Source organism: Lepidochelys kempii, chromosome 15 (assembly GCF_965140265.1).
Source record: "Lepidochelys kempii isolate rLepKem1 chromosome 15, rLepKem1.hap2, whole genome shotgun sequence".
Classification (NCBI taxonomy): domain Eukaryota; kingdom Metazoa; phylum Chordata; order Testudines; family Cheloniidae; genus Lepidochelys; species Lepidochelys kempii.
In genome coordinates, this window is record NC_133270.1 from 30,512,957 (window position 1) to 30,529,842 (window position 16,886).

At 39.0% G+C, this 16,886-nt stretch overlaps 1 protein-coding gene across 13 annotated transcripts in view; it reads left to right on the forward strand.

Annotated features, from left to right (window-relative positions):
* Positions 1-16,886, forward strand: part of GRK3 (G protein-coupled receptor kinase 3) — a 123,260-nt gene that overhangs the window by 3,283 nt on the left and 103,091 nt on the right. For 6 of the 13 annotated variants that reach the window (XR_012155089.1, XM_073313102.1, XM_073313106.1 and 3 more), the window contains one exon: positions 16,689-16,765. Coding sequence is in view for 7 of the 13 variants with exons in the window: in XM_073313102.1 (XP_073169203.1) it covers positions 16,689-16,765 (77 nt within the window). In the remaining 6 variants the exon portion in view is untranslated. Of the gene's footprint in view, positions 1-7,403; positions 8,247-16,686; positions 16,766-16,886 lie in introns of those variants that run through there. The other 7 variants (XM_073313114.1, XM_073313108.1, XM_073313107.1 and 4 more) reach the window with 6 other exon arrangements.

The following is a 16,886-nucleotide window of genomic DNA, read 5'->3' on the forward strand; positions in this document are numbered from 1 at the left end:
AACCCGAACAACAAAAAGCTTGCCAATCATTTTTAAAGTCCAGTAAACATTTTTGTACTGGAGAGATTTAGGGACACATTTTTCTCTTGGTGTATGTAAACACTAATAATAATTTAAAGTATTTGTATGCGTCAAGGGTAGAGTTTATCCTATAATATTAACCAAACTCCTGGAGACCTTATTTAAAATGTTTATAGTATTACATTCTTCCACATGATGGGTAAATATATTATTTTGTTCAGTGTCAACTCTCCGTGGTGCTCTGTAGATATAATGACATACATGATACATCTAATGATGGTGGAAGCTTGGATGAAGGTAACATGTAGGAGAGAACATGATTGGGCAGCTTCATTGAATAAGCGTGCTTTAAGGAGATTATTATTCTACTGCTGTTTGTATCATGGTAGAGTTTGGATGCTCCAGTCTGGATTGGGGCCTTGTTGTGGCAAGTGCTGTACAAACTCCTAGGTAGACAAAGTCCTTGCCCTAAAGAGCTTGTAGCCTAGTGCTTTGATTCTGCAAAGAATTAAGCATCTGACTTCAATGAGATTGCTCATGTGCATATTTCTTTGCAGAATTGGGGCCTAAATTGAAGCCAGGTGCAACAAGGGAATTTAACAAACAGTAAGAGGGAAGCAGGGAGGGAAGATGAGGATAACTTTAATTAAATTACATGGCGATAGAGATACTGAACAGTTTGGTTGCAAATTATTTGTGCTGTTAAAATGAGCATCAGTAATCCTCAGCTGAGTCATCATGGTTTGAAGGAAATAAACAATAAGAGGACGCAAGTTGCAGGTATAAATGATAGCATAGAAAAGGTGCCAGAGTGGGACTGGGAACATTTAAGGAGACTTGGCAGGTGGGAAGAGGATGAGGAGGCATAGGTGTAAATGAGAGCAGAGATTTAACTAAGGGTGCTTTAAATGGTTGGGAACAAATTACCATCAGAACTTTTAACTGAAAACAGGGATTTCCTCATTCAATAGGAAGTTTTGACAACTTTCCTGGTGTCAGATGTCTTCATAGTGAGCTCTGGGGTTTTTCTTTAGATCCCTTTCATTATAATGTACATGATATGCCAGGAGCATTTACAATCTTGTGTGTCACTGATATACTGGTAAAATTTTAGATAACATAAATCAGACAGTCAGATGCATGTCTGACACCCTACTTTACTGTTCAACAGGGATCCTAGTTTTCTGTGATAAAACCCTCAAAATTATCTAATAAAAATTCAAAAATCCATGTTTTTCTGCAAATAAAATGAAACTCTGAACTTTAGTTTTTTTCTAGCCACGATATATATAGGTATCAGTTGAATACAATGTTTTATTGATATATTCACAATTTTAAAGCTGACAGCCTGAGCCTCGCTCATTTTCCTGATTAACTGAATTTTTGATTATCTGCTCTGGCCCTGGTCCCAATTAGATCAGATAATTGGGGTTCCCCGGTATATGTTTTTATTTTTTCACAAAATGTAAAAACTAAAGATTCTCCGTAGATGCAAATTCCAAGTTTTTCTGTGGCAAATGGATTCTGTGATCACTCCTGATAAATTAAGACCGTAATTAAAAAAGCCAGCTGAATAGAAAACTCTTCTTTGCAGTACAATTTTGAGACCAAATATTTTCATGAATACATTTCTGATTTCTCTGGTTTTGTGCTATAGCAATTTATCAAGCGAGTCAGAGCACAGCTTTCAAATGTTAGGCTGCAAGCAACTGTTGTTCTACTGCACAACTGTCCGTCATGGAGACTGACTATCTACATCCTTAATCATTTGTTAGAACAGAAATAAGATCTTTGGAATAGAACATTGACATGGGATAACTGGATCCCACTTTGAAAAAAAAAAAAAGGTCTTTGCCTCACTGCAATATTCTTTTTTTAAAGCAATACATAATTGTGGTAGTTATCTGTAACAGGCAGCCATTGTCTTGTGACAGCATGCTATTCCACTCACATTATCTCTCTAAGAAATATTGCAAATGTTTTACTACTATATTGCAGCGTGTCATTTGAATGAAGCTGGTATACCTGTTGTCACAATCTTATTTTCCTCAGACAAAACTGACACAAAATGAAATGAGTTTATTGTAATGAAAATTTGAGGGGCATTCCTGTTTACAAGGAAATAACCATATTGTAGACCGAATAAAGTCCAAGGCTGCGTGCCAAGACTTAAACTCTTCACCCTCAGAGTTTATTTGCTATTATTGGCTGCAGGTAGGGTTATTACTGAGTTTACATAAAGAACTCTTAAATTATTATTTACTGAAATTGTTAAATAATAATTGTTAGACAAAAGGCCACAAAGTGACTGTATACATGTTTGCATTCTACTTAGCAATGGCTTGGCCATTCTGAGAAAAGGGATTTACATTATGTACCGTTATTAAGAAATAACTGTATAATGATCCAGCAAATTGAACAACCAGAACCAATATGAATTTAAGGAATTGCGCTGTTGGGAAACAGCTGTACAGCATCCCTGCACGTTGTGACCATTCTAATTTAGTTTCTGTAAATATCACTTAAGCATGGTTTGCTCTCAATATACAAATACAAAGGGTGTAGTAACAAAGCATAAGCTACATCTATCCATGCATCTTTGCTTTTTCTGCCCTGTCACAAACACAGAAGTTTTTTGTCTCTTCTACTCCTCTGACTTCTCCACTTGCCCCAGTGACCCCATCCCATCTCCTGTGTCTCTTTCCCCTTACAATACAAACATGAGTTGGAGTATGTCTACACAGGGATAAAAGACCCGTGGCACACCTGCGACTGGCAGGTCAGCTGGCTCAGTCTCATGGGGCTCAGGCTGCTGGAATAATAATAGGGAAAAATAGCCAAGTAGATGTTTGGGTTCCAGCTGGAGCCCCCTGCCAACAAGGTCCCAGAGTTTGGGCTCCAGCCGAAGCCTGACTATCTACACAGCAATTTTTCAGCACCAAAGCCCGAGCCCCACAGAGCCCGAGTCGGCTGACTTGGGCTAGCCTCAGGTTTTTATGCCTGTGTAGACATATTCTTAATCTCTCCCATCTTAAAACCTGCCCCCAAACCTTCCCTTGATTCCACTAACATCTCCAACTACCACCTCTTCTCCCTTTCAACTTTAAGCTCATTGAATACAGCGCCTACAATTGCTGTCTGGAGTTCCTCTCCTCCAATTCTATCCCTGACCCTCTCCTATCTAGTTTCTGCTCCTTGGAGCCACTGAAACTGTTTTTCCTAAAGTCTAATGACTTCTCCCTAGCTAGTGCTAAGAATCAGTACTCTATTCTCTTTCTCTTTGATCTGTTACCTGCCTTTGACGCCATCGACCATGTCCTCCTCCTTGAAATCTTGCCCTCTCTTGGCTTTTGTGACTCTGCCCTCTCCTGGTTCTCCTCTTACCTCTCTAATTGTGCCTTCAGTGGATCCTCTTCATCCCCCTTCCAACTTTCTGTGGAGGTTCCCCAGCAACGTCCTGGGCCCCCTTCTCTTCTCCCTTTACATTTTATCTCTGGGTAATCTCATTTACAACACAAATTTAACTGCCATCTTTGTGCTGACAATGTACAGGTCTCATTCTCTACTCCAGACTTGTCTCCTTCTGTCCAAACTCAAGTCCTGGCCTGTATCTCTGATACCTCCTTGTGGATGTCTAGCTGTCCACTCAGGCTCTCCATGGCTCAACAGAGCTCTTATTCTTTTCCCCCAAGCCCACCTCTTTTCTTCATCACTGTGGACAATATCATCATTGTGCCTGTCACTCAGGCCTGTAACCTGGGTACCATCGTTGACACAAACTATCTCTAGGTCCTCACAGCCACATTATGTCTATATCTTGCATATTCTTTTTGCACAACATCTCTAAGATACAGCCTTTCCTATCAATCCACACAGCTAAAACTCTCGCCCATTCTCTCATCATCTCACATCTTGATTACTGCAGCACCCTTTTCTCTGCCTTTGACTAATGCCATATTGCCTCGTTCATATCCATTCTGAATTCTATTGCTCTGACCATGTCACCTCTCTTTGAATCCCTCCACTGGCTCTCCTTTTTCTATCATATCAAACATAAGCTGCTTGTTTTCACGTTAAGGCCCTTTACAACCTATCCCCACCCTATCTGTCATGTCTCATTCACTGTTGAAATGTCAGCTTCTGCCTCCGATAGGCCAATGATACAGCCTCCATCACCCAGTTGTTAAATTTTCAAACAGTCCCCTTTGTGCTTTGTCCCATATGGTTCCTCACACTTGGGTGGGGCTTCCTGTAAACATCTGCGAAGCTGCCTCCTTATTCTCCTTTAAATCCATCCTTAAAACTCTCCTCTGCTGTGATGCCTACAAAAACTTAACAATAGTTAGGCCACTGGTGTGCTGATACCATTCCCTAGCATGCTGACCGATATTGTCTCATGGTTTCTTAGTGCTCCCCCACCTTTGTGTGTCTCTATCCATTTGTTTTGTCTCTTTTCTTATATTTAGATTGTAATTTCTTTTGGGCAAGAGCCATGCTGTGTTTGTACAGCACCTCACGCAGCGGTGTCCTGGTCCATGACAAGGGGTCCTAGGCACTGTTGTAATAAATAATGTGTTGTTTGTACCCAGTTCCACTTAATAAATGTGATAGTTCAAGAGAACTTTCTGTGGTGTGTGTGGGTGTGCCTATGTAGGATAACATTTTCAAAAGAACCTAAATTCTATTTTGAAAATTGACTCAGGATTTGTCTACACTGCAATTGAACAGCCCCTTAGCCCGAGTCATCTGGCACAAGCCAGCCACAGGTTTTTAACTGCAGTATAGACATACCCTTAGGAGCCTAACCGTCATTAAAAGTCAATGGGACTTACACACTTCTGAAAATTTTACCCGTAGTCCATATATTATTCAAGCAAACAAGGCTGCCACTCTTCCTTCTCCGCATATAAAGCGGACATTCTGGCCACTATCTCTTACATGTAATATTATTCCGCATGGATTAAAAAAACAATGATGGGGGAAAGAAAGTAAATTAGTCCCTGATCCTGCAAACAAGCATGTGCCAATCTATATGTCAGGAGTGCCATTGACTTCAGTGGGACTACGTGCATCACTTTGCAGCTAAGCATGTGTCTGAATGTTTGCAGGATTATGGCTTAATGATAAACCCCAATATGTATAAGTGTTGGGATAAATTCATTGCTGATGTAAGGTTGTGTTACTCCCATTGAGGTCAGTTGCACCCACTTATATCAGTAATGAATTTTGCCCATTTCTTTCGTAGAGCTTCTTGGTGTGTGAAGTCCGAACACCAAAATCTGTGGTTAATATAGTGGTGAATCTATAGGTTATAGGCACATTCTTAAAACAAAACAAAAAACCCAAGTTGTTTTAAAGTTACTTTAGTGTTAAATCCAATTTATTTTATGCTCCAGATGTGGAGTTTGCAGGATTTTTTCGTCAGTATTTGACATCACTTTGCAGCTTTTTATTTAAACTTTAATTTATTTTTATTTTGAGTTTTATTTTTAGGTTAGCTTCAAAAGACATCAATAATATATGCTGGACAGTGTTCACACACAACAAATTCACTTAGCATTTGTGAGACAGAGGAAGAGAGGAAAGACCATGAAAAATATTCTAAATTAAATTGTTTTGTATTTTAAGGGAGGTGTAAACCATTTTCTTATGTAAATACACCATATCCTATTGTTTGTCTTGAGAGTTAAAAAAGAAGTAAAGGAAAAGTGTATGGGGGGGGGTGAGAATTGAAAAATATAATAATAGAATGTAGAGAGAATGGTAAGAATCTGGACCAGTTTCCTGAAGCAAGTCTTAAGTGGACATACTTTTGAGGCGTGGCAGTATGGAGTTGTATTTTTCATGGCCAAAGAGTCTAAGTTGTACAGAGGGGTTGATGGGTTGGTTGGTGTTTTTGCAGCTTGAAATCAGATAGATGACCAGATAAATTAATGTACTCTGTCGTTTTGTCATGTTCACTAAACATTAGGAATAGAGTTACTGCTGATTTGGGGGAGGGCTAGTATTATTTGGATAGGCTGCAACTGCTGCTTTTGAAGTGGTGATTGTTTCTCTTGTTAGTCCAAACCCGGTGCGGTTACCTTAATTTCAAATGCAAAAAATTATGATTATATTTCATTTTCTCCCTAGCATACTTAAGTGATCAGACTGTATTGTTGATTAATTGCTTGGCAAATGTCTTATTTAATGCAAATTGTAGAGGTTGTATAGGGAGTGGACAGATAGACTGAAGATGGACATCCTTTCTATATCCACAGAACAGGAACAGCGCTGATGTGCAAGCTCACCCATATCCACTAGGCCAACATGCCTCTGCCTTCATCAGACCTCTCTCTTGCTCTCAGCTGAGATGCTACTGTAGTGCCAGCTGTGATGGTGTATTTTTTTTTATATGGACACCTGTTAACCATGAATTAGACTGAGATTACTTAAGGGCTTCATTCTTCTCCCAGTGAAGTCAGTGGCAGATATACAATTGAAAGGGAAGGATAAAACCCTATTTCTTTCACACAAGCCACCTTACAGTGATTAGATGATAATAACTTTCTGTTATGACTTTAGTACTGTCATGGACTGATTCAAAGAAGTGACCTCATGAGCTAAAGGTTCTGTATCCAATTACCAGTCCCCTGAGGCATCTAGTTGCTTCACCAAACTTTATTTTTGAACTGGGAGTAATATTGGGATATAATCACCAAAAAGCATCTTGACCTGATGATGAGTATAATTTAATGAAAAGAAATTTAGCAGGATCATTAGGTTTTTCTTTAACTGGTGGAAAAATACATTACTCTTTAGCTTTAAATTTGTAGGCCAAACTTTACCAAAGAGTAAATGTTATAGCTGAGTTATAAAAGGGTTCTAATAGACAACGATAGAACCATTTGTTTATTATTACTGAAAAAGTGTTCGCAAAAAGAAAAGGAGTACTTGTGGCACCTTAGAGACTAACCAATTTATTTGAGCATAAGCTTTCGTGAGCTACAGCTCACTTCTGTAGCTCACGAAAGCTTATGCTCAAATAAATTGGTTAGTCTCTAAGGTGCCACAAGTCCTCCTTTTCTTTTTGCGAATACAGACTAACACGGCTGTTAGTCTGAAACCTGAAAAAGTGTTGTAAATGTGCTTTTGCTCACTTAACATACCAACCAAGTGTAGCGATAAAATAATATAATGTGTTTTGGTTTAGTGTAATTCATGGTAGCATCTAAGTTTCACAGCGGGTTAGTTTGTACATTCAAATACAATAAACTGTGCAGTCTGAGGTATATCACACAAGTCTGTAAGAGACAAGGCTGGGCTGAATTTTCGGTGGTTGTGTCCACGTAAGCTTGTTTTGGGGAAATCTCCCTTTCATTGCATTAACACAAGTAGCATAAGGTAGGACACTGATGTTTTTACAGGTGTGTGGTTTAATCTTGTTCAGAGTGAATTTAGATAAAACGGTGATTAAAAACTCGGGTCATCTGTCTACAATAGCAATTCCACCTAATCCCCCCCTTTGCGATCAGCAGAGGTGCTGCTCCAATGGTACTGAAAAGAGGGGAGATTTCTCAAATCAGTTTAGTGTAGACAAAGCTAGGGAAATCAAGAGTAAATTGTACTCTACTGTTGGAATTAGCTTTTAACTGCAACACTTCCTCATCATAAAGAGTTGTATTTTGGAATTGTACTGAGTCATCAGGGTGCAGGACTGTGTATGGAAGAGTAGGCTATTTTGCTGACACGCCTTGTTGACCAAACTTATTGGGTCTTATTAGCTCAGTCAGAAACACAGACTGTCATATATATTACTGTAATGTCAAAGGCTCCAACCACGAACAGGGGCCCAATTTTGCTAGGCACTTGTGGAAACGCACAAAAAGAGAGATTTGAGCGGGGGGTTAGACTAGATGACCTCCTGAGGTCCCTTCCAACCCTGATATTCTATGATTCTATCCCTGTCCCAAAGAGCTTGCAGTCTAAGTAGACAAGAAAGACAAAGGCAAGAAGAAAGGAAGTATTCTTAGCCACATTTGATAGATGGGGAACTCGGGCTCAGAGAAATTAAATTAATCATTCACGGTCACACAGGAAGTCTCTGGGAGAATTGGGAATTGAACCTTGATCTCCTAAGTCCCTGACCATGTGACCATCCTCCTGTCTAACATAAAATGCTAGTCTCTCTGAGGCAAGAGGGAGGAATAGAAAGGACTTCGGAGAGAAATCCGAAACTTACGTTTGTAAGTATAGCCCTGCCTGGGGCTTTGTTATTTAATTAAGAATAAAATTAAATCTTGGGAAAGAGGGTGACATTGGACAATATCAGTGTGGTATGTGCTGTGTTGGGAACAGAGTGGGGATGCTGCACCTAGATTTATTGGGATATTTTGAAGAAAATGCTAATGTAATCTTATCCTATGTGAAATGTCAGAGGATGTATGGTATTTTATTAATCTAGGGAGCCAGCGTCTAACTCAGACAGACTACTGGTGCCACTGTTCTTTTGGGAAATGCTGGAACGGTAATTAGTGCTAAATAAATTGCCTATAGAGAATTAAAGAACTGCCATGATGAACATACAGAACCCCCAAATATAAACTTGGTATTTCTAATGTGAAATATTTTAGGCAGATTCATTTTTCAAAATAATGAACTTTACAAGAATAATTACTGGGGATATGACTGTCAAAGACCTTCCTTAGTGAAATGCTTCCAACCGAATGCTGGAGCTGGTGCATCACAAAATGAACATGCATAACCCTTAATTCCCATTGAAATAAATCAGCTGCTCATTTGGGAAAGCTTCTGTAAAACAATCTCCTTTAATTTTCTAATCAGTAACTACATTATTTTTTCAGTTTATAAGTGCCTATCAGAAACCTTCAGGTGCATAAATTAAATCACATCATTTAATCTAACTAAATTGACACAATATCAGCATATCTCCCTCCCCCCCCCCCCCCCCGCAGCAAGAGCAAACACAACCCTTTTGCACATTAAAAAGCACAAAAACCTCCTTAGCACCCCTCACGCTGCGTGTCCAGGCAAATTAGTCACTTTTTGAAGCACACGTAGAATCATAGTCGTAGAACTGGAAGGGACTGAGAGAGGTCATCTAGTGCAGTCCCCTGCATTCATGGCAGGACTAAGTACTATCTCTAAACTCTCCTTGACAGGCGTTTATCTAACATCTAAAAAAACAGGTCTTGCCTTGAATATCGACAAAACCAAGCTCTGTTAAACTATCAGGGGAAGCAAACTCCAAAGTTGAGGGCCCTCCAGTCTGCCTTCAGTGTGTTAATAGGAGGGACTGTCAAATCGAGTGCCATGTATGATCAGTCACCTGTTGGGCTGGAAAGCGAGGGGAGAAGCAGAATTGCCAGCCTTACAGACTGTGAATCAAAACTTACTATTAGTTTTTGGGTACAATTTAAGCCAGTGAAGTTGTTGGAGTGCAGATATAATATGCCGTATGTGAGAAACACTAGCCAATAAATGAGGTGCTGTGTTCCAAACCAGCTGACGTTTCTGAGTGGTTTTAAGTAGCAGCCGTATGCAGAGTGCATTTCAGCAATCTGATCCTGGAGATGAAAATGTCCTGAATAATGTGGTTTGGATCCCATCCAAGAAGAAAGGTTGCAATTTCCTGGACAGATACAGATGGACAAATTGTACCATTGGCTGCTGCTACTATCTGGAAAAGGAGGAGTAGCTAAAAACCTACCAATTATAAATCTTATTTCCAAATGTGAGAGAACCTCCTTGCTGAAGGGATCAGATATCACCTTTGCCATCTCCTTTAGATGTCTTCTCGAGCCAGCCAGTATCACTTTAGTGTCTCTTGGCACAGATGTCGTAGCATACATAGCCTTCTACTGGGACACATTGCTAGTCACCTTTGTAGGTTCTGCTCAGTTTCTGTTCCACAAGACACATCACAACTTTTGTCATCAATCAGGAAGTGAACACGAGCAACCATACCATTGTTCCTTTCCCTTCCCCAAGTTCACGGTCTTAGTGTCATCCATCCTGCTTCTTTTTTCTTTATATCTGAAAAATTAGTCCCTTCTTTCTTGTCCTGACTGCCACAACTCTATGCTCTGGTAATTTCCTGCTTTAACCACTAGCAGCCTTCTCTTTGTTTTCCAGCCCCTAGTATCTCCCCATTGTATCCAAATTGATCCTGTCAAGATAATTTTCCATTTACACTCTTTTGATAATGTTTCTCCCCTTCTTAACTGTCCAGGCTGGCTTCTCTGCCACATTCAGTTTGCTGCTTCTCCTCACATTCAGAGTTCTCCATGCCTCTGTCCCTACTTATATCTCTGCCCTCAACGCTCCACACCATTCCCCTGTAGTCTGCCTAATCTTCTCTCCTGACTGTTTCCTTGTCCGCTCCTGATTTTGTGCATTTGTTTTTGTTTATTCTTGAAATAACCTCTCAATTAAAGGGAAATCATTACCTCAAAAATCCCAAAGGAAGAATGAAAAATCAATTAAATAAATTTTACATTTGTTTTTAGTCTGTTTCTATTTCACATTCTCAGTGCTGCATGTTTAGATTGCAAACTAAGGATGTTTATTTGTTTAAAACCAACTATTTCCTCTGGAATTAAAAAAAATCATGGGAACATTTCTGTTGGTTTTAGGTTTTGTAAAAAACAATTCTTAATGAACCTGAATTTTGTGCCAGATTTGCATTGACCGTGTCCTTTTAACCATACATACTTCCTCTTCTTCAAAAACTTTCAAAAATACACTTGTTCTGTGAAGTATTTCAGCTATAGTGGCCACATGACACTCAGTGTTTGTTTTACATTGTACTGTGTTGACCCACTCGTGCCTTTACAATGAGGGTCTTTGGGGCAGGAGCTTTATTTGTTTAGCATGTTTTAACTGTTGTTTGTTATATCTTCTTAATGTCAGGTAAACATTTACCTCTCTGGAAAGCAGGTGTAAAGATTCCTGTCTTAGAGGTGCTGTGAAGCATGTTTTAGTTCAGTTACTTCTGCATTTGGTTGAATGGACCTCCTTAGTTCTGTGAATCTCAGTTAGTGTTTATACTTATAATAGCTTTCATGCATATCCAGAGCGCTTTATAGATATAAAAAGACAAAAAGCATTGTTCATGGATCTTTGATACAAATTCTCTACCATCCCAAAAATACATCTTGGAGATGATTTAAAAACCATTAAAATCAACAAATGTTTTAATTGCAGTGGGAGCTAAGAGTTCTGTTTGTCTCTCTTCTTCCTTCTCAGTACCAGCATTCCGTTGAAAGGGTAAATCCTTGACATACCAATTCAGAAAAATATTCTTGCAAACTGAGATGCTTTTATATTTGTTTCAGGTTTTGGCAACCATAATGCAAGTAATACCCAAGAAACATGGATAGTGGGTACACTATAAGCATGAACACTCAACAGCTTTTTATTTCACTTGTCATGACTTTTCTTCATTGAAGTGATTTGTATACCTGAAGTTGCTTGGGCTTTTGGTCTTGTATCCACTTTACAATGGGGGAGAACTAGGGAAAGCTGTGTAGTGCTATAGTCTTGCCGGTCAAGGGCATTGTTTCTTGAGTACAAAGATCATTATGAATCACATAATGAGAACATTAGTTCACTTAGAGTATATGTGTTGACATATCTCTGTGTGCTTAATATAAATTTGAGAAGCTTTACAATTTTGAAAGGGGGGATGACTTTTGGAGCTTAGAATCATTTGGGTTGAGAGGACCTCTAGTGGGTCGTTGGAGGAGCAAATTTCTTCAGTCTTAATTTGCTGATTGTAAGGAAATTTTTAAAAAATTAAGATACTATATTGAAAGCCAGGTATGTCATTCCGTGGCATAAGGATTTCAGGTTTGGGGCTATGAACTTCTGAAATGACACTCCTTTTTATTTGTTTTTACTGATTTATAAAGTTCTTGTTGCTGTAGCAGCTGGGTGCTCATTGATGAAATTGGAAAAACAGAATAAATTTACGTTTACATGTCCGCAGTAGGTTTGGTATTTTAAAATCACTGATGCTTCTCCCAGGATTCGAATCAATCAGATTATTTGTTATAAAAAAGACAAAAACTAAACAAATTAACAAAGATCAAAGTACATAACTATCTCTTGGTTCTCAAAATATTTCAGAGGTCACTTATGATCTCCAGCTCTTTAATGTTACAGATGATAAAGACGGGGGAACTTTGCTATAAAAACAGTTTTTCATAATTTAATTTGTTTACCTTTGTATTTCATATGTAAAAGAAACAATTTAGTTAATTGTTTTTGTGTATTTTATTGTTTTTTATCATCCTAGTATTTGATGACTGTGTTCTTTGGGTTTTGTATCTTCTTTTATTATCTGAATATGCATACCCTCTCTCTCATATTTATTACACTTCCCCTTCCTTGGTGAATAAGGATGCCCAGTGATTAGGGCATTGGCCTATGGCTTGGGAGACCAGGGTTCAGTTCCTTGCTCTGTCACAGATTTCCTTTGTGACCTTGGGCAAATCGTTTTGCCTCTGTACCTCATTTGCTCAATGTAAAATGGGGAATGATAGTACTGCCTTACAGGGGTGCTGTGAAGATAAATACTTTAAAGGTTGTGAGATGCTCAGGTGATGGGGGCCATATAAGTACCTAAGATGCTTTGAACTGTCATGAACAAAATATTATTTGAGGCCCCAATTCATTAAACTATCATTGAAGGTAATAGGACTGCTCATATGCCTAAAATTAATCATGTCTTTGATGTGCTATAGATGATGATGATTTATTACATGTGTTGTAGCACTCAAAAGCCACAGTTAGGATTGCATCAGGTCCTGTACATATGGTAGTCACATTTGGACAGGTAGCAAAATTATCTGTGAATGTAAACTTTTTTGGTCTTGTATCAGTAATGGTTCTACATATTCAAGTGTTTATCTTTCAGTTTTAATTTAATTTTTAATAGAAATAAAAGGGAATTAGGAAAGGGGGGAAAAAGGGGACCCTCAGGAAAGGAATATAACAGATATAAATGTTCATACTAGGGCCTGACCCTCAGACAGACGCAGGTGGGAATAAGCATTTGGCTGCACCAACCCAACTGGATGATCAGGACCTATATTATCAAAAGCTCATACAATTTTGAGATGTTATAATAAGATGCAGATTAGCATCTGGTAAATTATATAGTTTTGTCTGTTAACTTGAAGAGAAATACTTGGTTGCATATAGACTATTTGTCATTATTTAATCCCAAATGAATTAACTGCATCCATAATTTACCACAGAGACAGCTGAAAAGAAATGTATGTAATAAGATTTCAGGATTGTCACTCTGAAGCCTATTAGGTCGGTAGAGTCAGTATGAATTGGTGGAAACGGCTACAGGCATGATTGAGGGCTCTTTTTGTTCAGAATATAACCAGATTGAATCATCACTTGTTTTCACAGAGAGTTACCATTCCATTTTAAAGTTATCAACCAATTTGACTTTACACCTGTGCAGTAAGACATGTATGAATGTCATGCAGAGAGTCCTGGACCATTGTGGTATCAGAAGTAACTCAACCAATCACCACCTTTGCATCCAAACTAGCTGTAGGGTAAAAATTTCATTGGTTGTAGGAGAGTGACTGCAAAGATGGTGGATTACTTGGCCCAAATGCCTCACTGCGAGCCACACCCCATGATTGCCACTCACACAGATCCATACAACTTTCCCAACACATCACAACCCACCCACAACAACAGAATCAGAATGCACAGCCCCAAAACACATAGCCCCTCAACTCAGCCTATATTCCTCATTTAGCACCCTCACAAATCTGTTGAACTCTCCCCACACAATGGAATCCACACACAAATCAACACAACCAGCACACACAATAAACTCACACTTCACTCTGAAGCCTAGATTGTCTGTTGAATCAGTGTGAAGCATTGGGAAGAGCTACAGCACTACTGAGCTCTTTTTGTTTAGAGCAGTGTTTCCCAAACTTGGGACGCCGTTTGTGCAGGGAAAGCCCCTGGCGGGCCGGGCCACTTTGTTTACCTGCTGCGTCCGCAGGTTTGGCCGATCGCGGCTCCCACTGGCCGTGGTTCGCCGGTCCAGACCAACGGGGGCTGCGGGAAGCGGCACGGGCCGAGGGATGTGCTGGCCGCCCTTCCTGCTGCCCCCATTGGCCTGAAGCAGTGAACTGCAGCCAATGGGAGCCGCGATTGTTTTCCTGTTGCGTCTGCAGGTTCAGCCAAACCGGCCTGGCCCGCCAGGGGCTTTCCCTGAACAAGCAGCATCCCAAGTTTGGGAAACACTGGTTTAGAGTATCACCAGGTTCAGCTGTCACTGGGATCCATGTTCTTTTATTGTCCAATTTTTATTCTCTGCCATTTTTGGCTTTTTTTTCTGAAATCCCTTAGAATGCATCTGAATTCTGAGTGTATTAACTAATACATTTTTGGGCTCCAAGCTCTGGTCTTAAAGGGTTCTCTGTTCTCTCTATAAACAAAGTAAAGATTTTGTTTCCTATTATAGAATGTACTGCAGCATCCTTCTCTTCTAATTCAGTTCATGCCTCTGAAACAGCTCTTTACTTCTGGGTGAGGTTTTGCATCACCCCCCCTTTGTCATACGGTAATTGCTTCGCTTTGGGATGTCTGATTGGTACATTTTTGTGTTGGCCTTAAGTGCTTCTTAACAACTCAGTCCTTAATTCACTCTTTAATGCTACTCTCTGACATATATTTGCTTGTCTTGACTGACAGCTTTTGGCTACCCCAAACTTCCAACTACTGATTGAGCTGAATGCTGAAGATAAGATAGAAGAGATGATTACCTATTCCACATTTTGTTGCTAAGATTCGTTGTCTAGGAATCTTACTGGGTCCTTTGCTGCTCTTTGCATCTTCCATGTACATTTTTGATGGTACCATATTCTGCAAAAATAAATGGTTTATATTTTAAAACTATGTTAACATGTCAGGGTCACAAAGTTAAAATGTAAATTAGGCAAATCGGAAGTTAAGAATCTTGTACTAATGTTAATTACCCAAATTGTACATATATAGTGTTTTCTATTATTGGTTAAATATTTACATTGAGTTACAAAGTAAGCAGGTTAATGTGCAGTGTGAGCAAGTTAATATTGTGGTGAGAAACCTTTGTATCTGTTTTTAAATACAGTGTACTGCTTTATTTTAAATTCATGATTTTAAAAGTTTATTAGCTTGTTTCCCCCCATTTAATTTCTCTCTCTCTCTCTCTTTTTTTGCATAGAGAGAGAAAGAAAAGGCTAAAATAAAACCTAAAAAGAAAAATACAAAAAGGGTGGTCTGTGTGTGTAAATGAACTGAAATAATAACCATAGTAGATGTCTTTTCCTGGAGTGCATTCTGGCCTCCACAGTTCAGATTATTTGAAAGCAATGGCTGGGCTTGGCAGTCAGTAGACCTGCTGGACTCCTTCCCCTGCCACCTGATGTGTGTTCTACTCTTCCACTCCCAGCTCTGCATTTCAAGAAGAATATGCAACAGGTTTGGCAGCCCAGGTGCTGTGTGCCCTCTATCCTTTTCAAACACCTGTATTCTAAAGACCCTGAGTGTATAGGGTGGGAAGTTATAGAACATGGAGAGTTTGAATTGCCTCTGCAGTCTAGTTATTGCATTTAAAAGAACCAAAAAAACTACCCAAGAATCCAGTTTTGGGCAAAACCTGCACACCTTGTCTCGATCCTGTTGTATGCTGTCTTTCAGAGTGGCACAGGCATGCACTAGGCATATATTGGAACTGTGAAAACATAGTGACAATTTCATCCTTTATCCTGCATGTACTCAGTATGGTATTTTTAACTCGTCATAGAAAAATATAGGTTTTGAACGGGGAACATTAGCAACAGTACATTTCTCAGAGTAGGTTACTTAAATGCTAAATTTGACACACAAAAGCTCTACCATTGTTTAGTCTGTGCTAAAAAAATAGGAATGATTATTATGAGTAGTAGTATTATTTTACAATGGAAAAAGTGATTTTTTTTCATTCTCTCGTTCAAAACTCAAACTGCTGGATAAGTTTCTACAAACCTTAAAAATTCTTCATTGGGTTAGGACCACCCATGGGAAATTTCAGTGTAGAGGAGCAATGTTCAGAAAGTTATTCACAAGTAGAAATAGAATTTTGAGAAAATAATTGTGTTACATTGAATACTGTATTAGTCAGATTGTAGAATTTGTTCAATTTTTTTTGCCCCTGAGCTAGAGAATGACTTTATTTAAATGTCTGCTTGTACCACTTTAGAACTCTAATATAGAGCCTGATCCACAGCCTATTGAAGTCAATGGAAAGATTCTTATTGACTTCCATAGGTTTTGGATTAAGCAATAAATAGTCTTTAACTGAGTTGCAGAGGTGAATGCACACTGGCATCCCTGCATTCATAAATCTGTTTACAATACCTTTTAACCTCAAGACTCCTTCCCTCCAACGTACATTAACTATCTAGTTAAGAAAGAGCAACTGATGAGTAACTGGTTTCAGAGTAGCAGCTGTGTTAGTCTGTATCTGCAAAAAGAAAAGGAGGACTTGTGGCACCTTAGAGATTAAGAAATTTATATGAGCATAAGCTTTCGTGAGCTACAGCTCACTTCAGTCCTCCTTTTCTTTTTGATGAGTAACTGTTCTTTAATTTTTTGTCTTTCAGTATCCGCAGTGTGATGCAGAAGTATCTTGAGGAGAGAGGTGAATTAACCTTTGACAAGATTTTCAATCAGAAGATTGGTAAATTCTGTTTTGAATCAAATTTTCTTGTTTTATGTTTTTAAGATTGATTTGTTTGCTACTGTTTAGTGCAGCCAGTTGAAGATAGCACTGTAGACTTAGTTAAACATAGTATAGTACA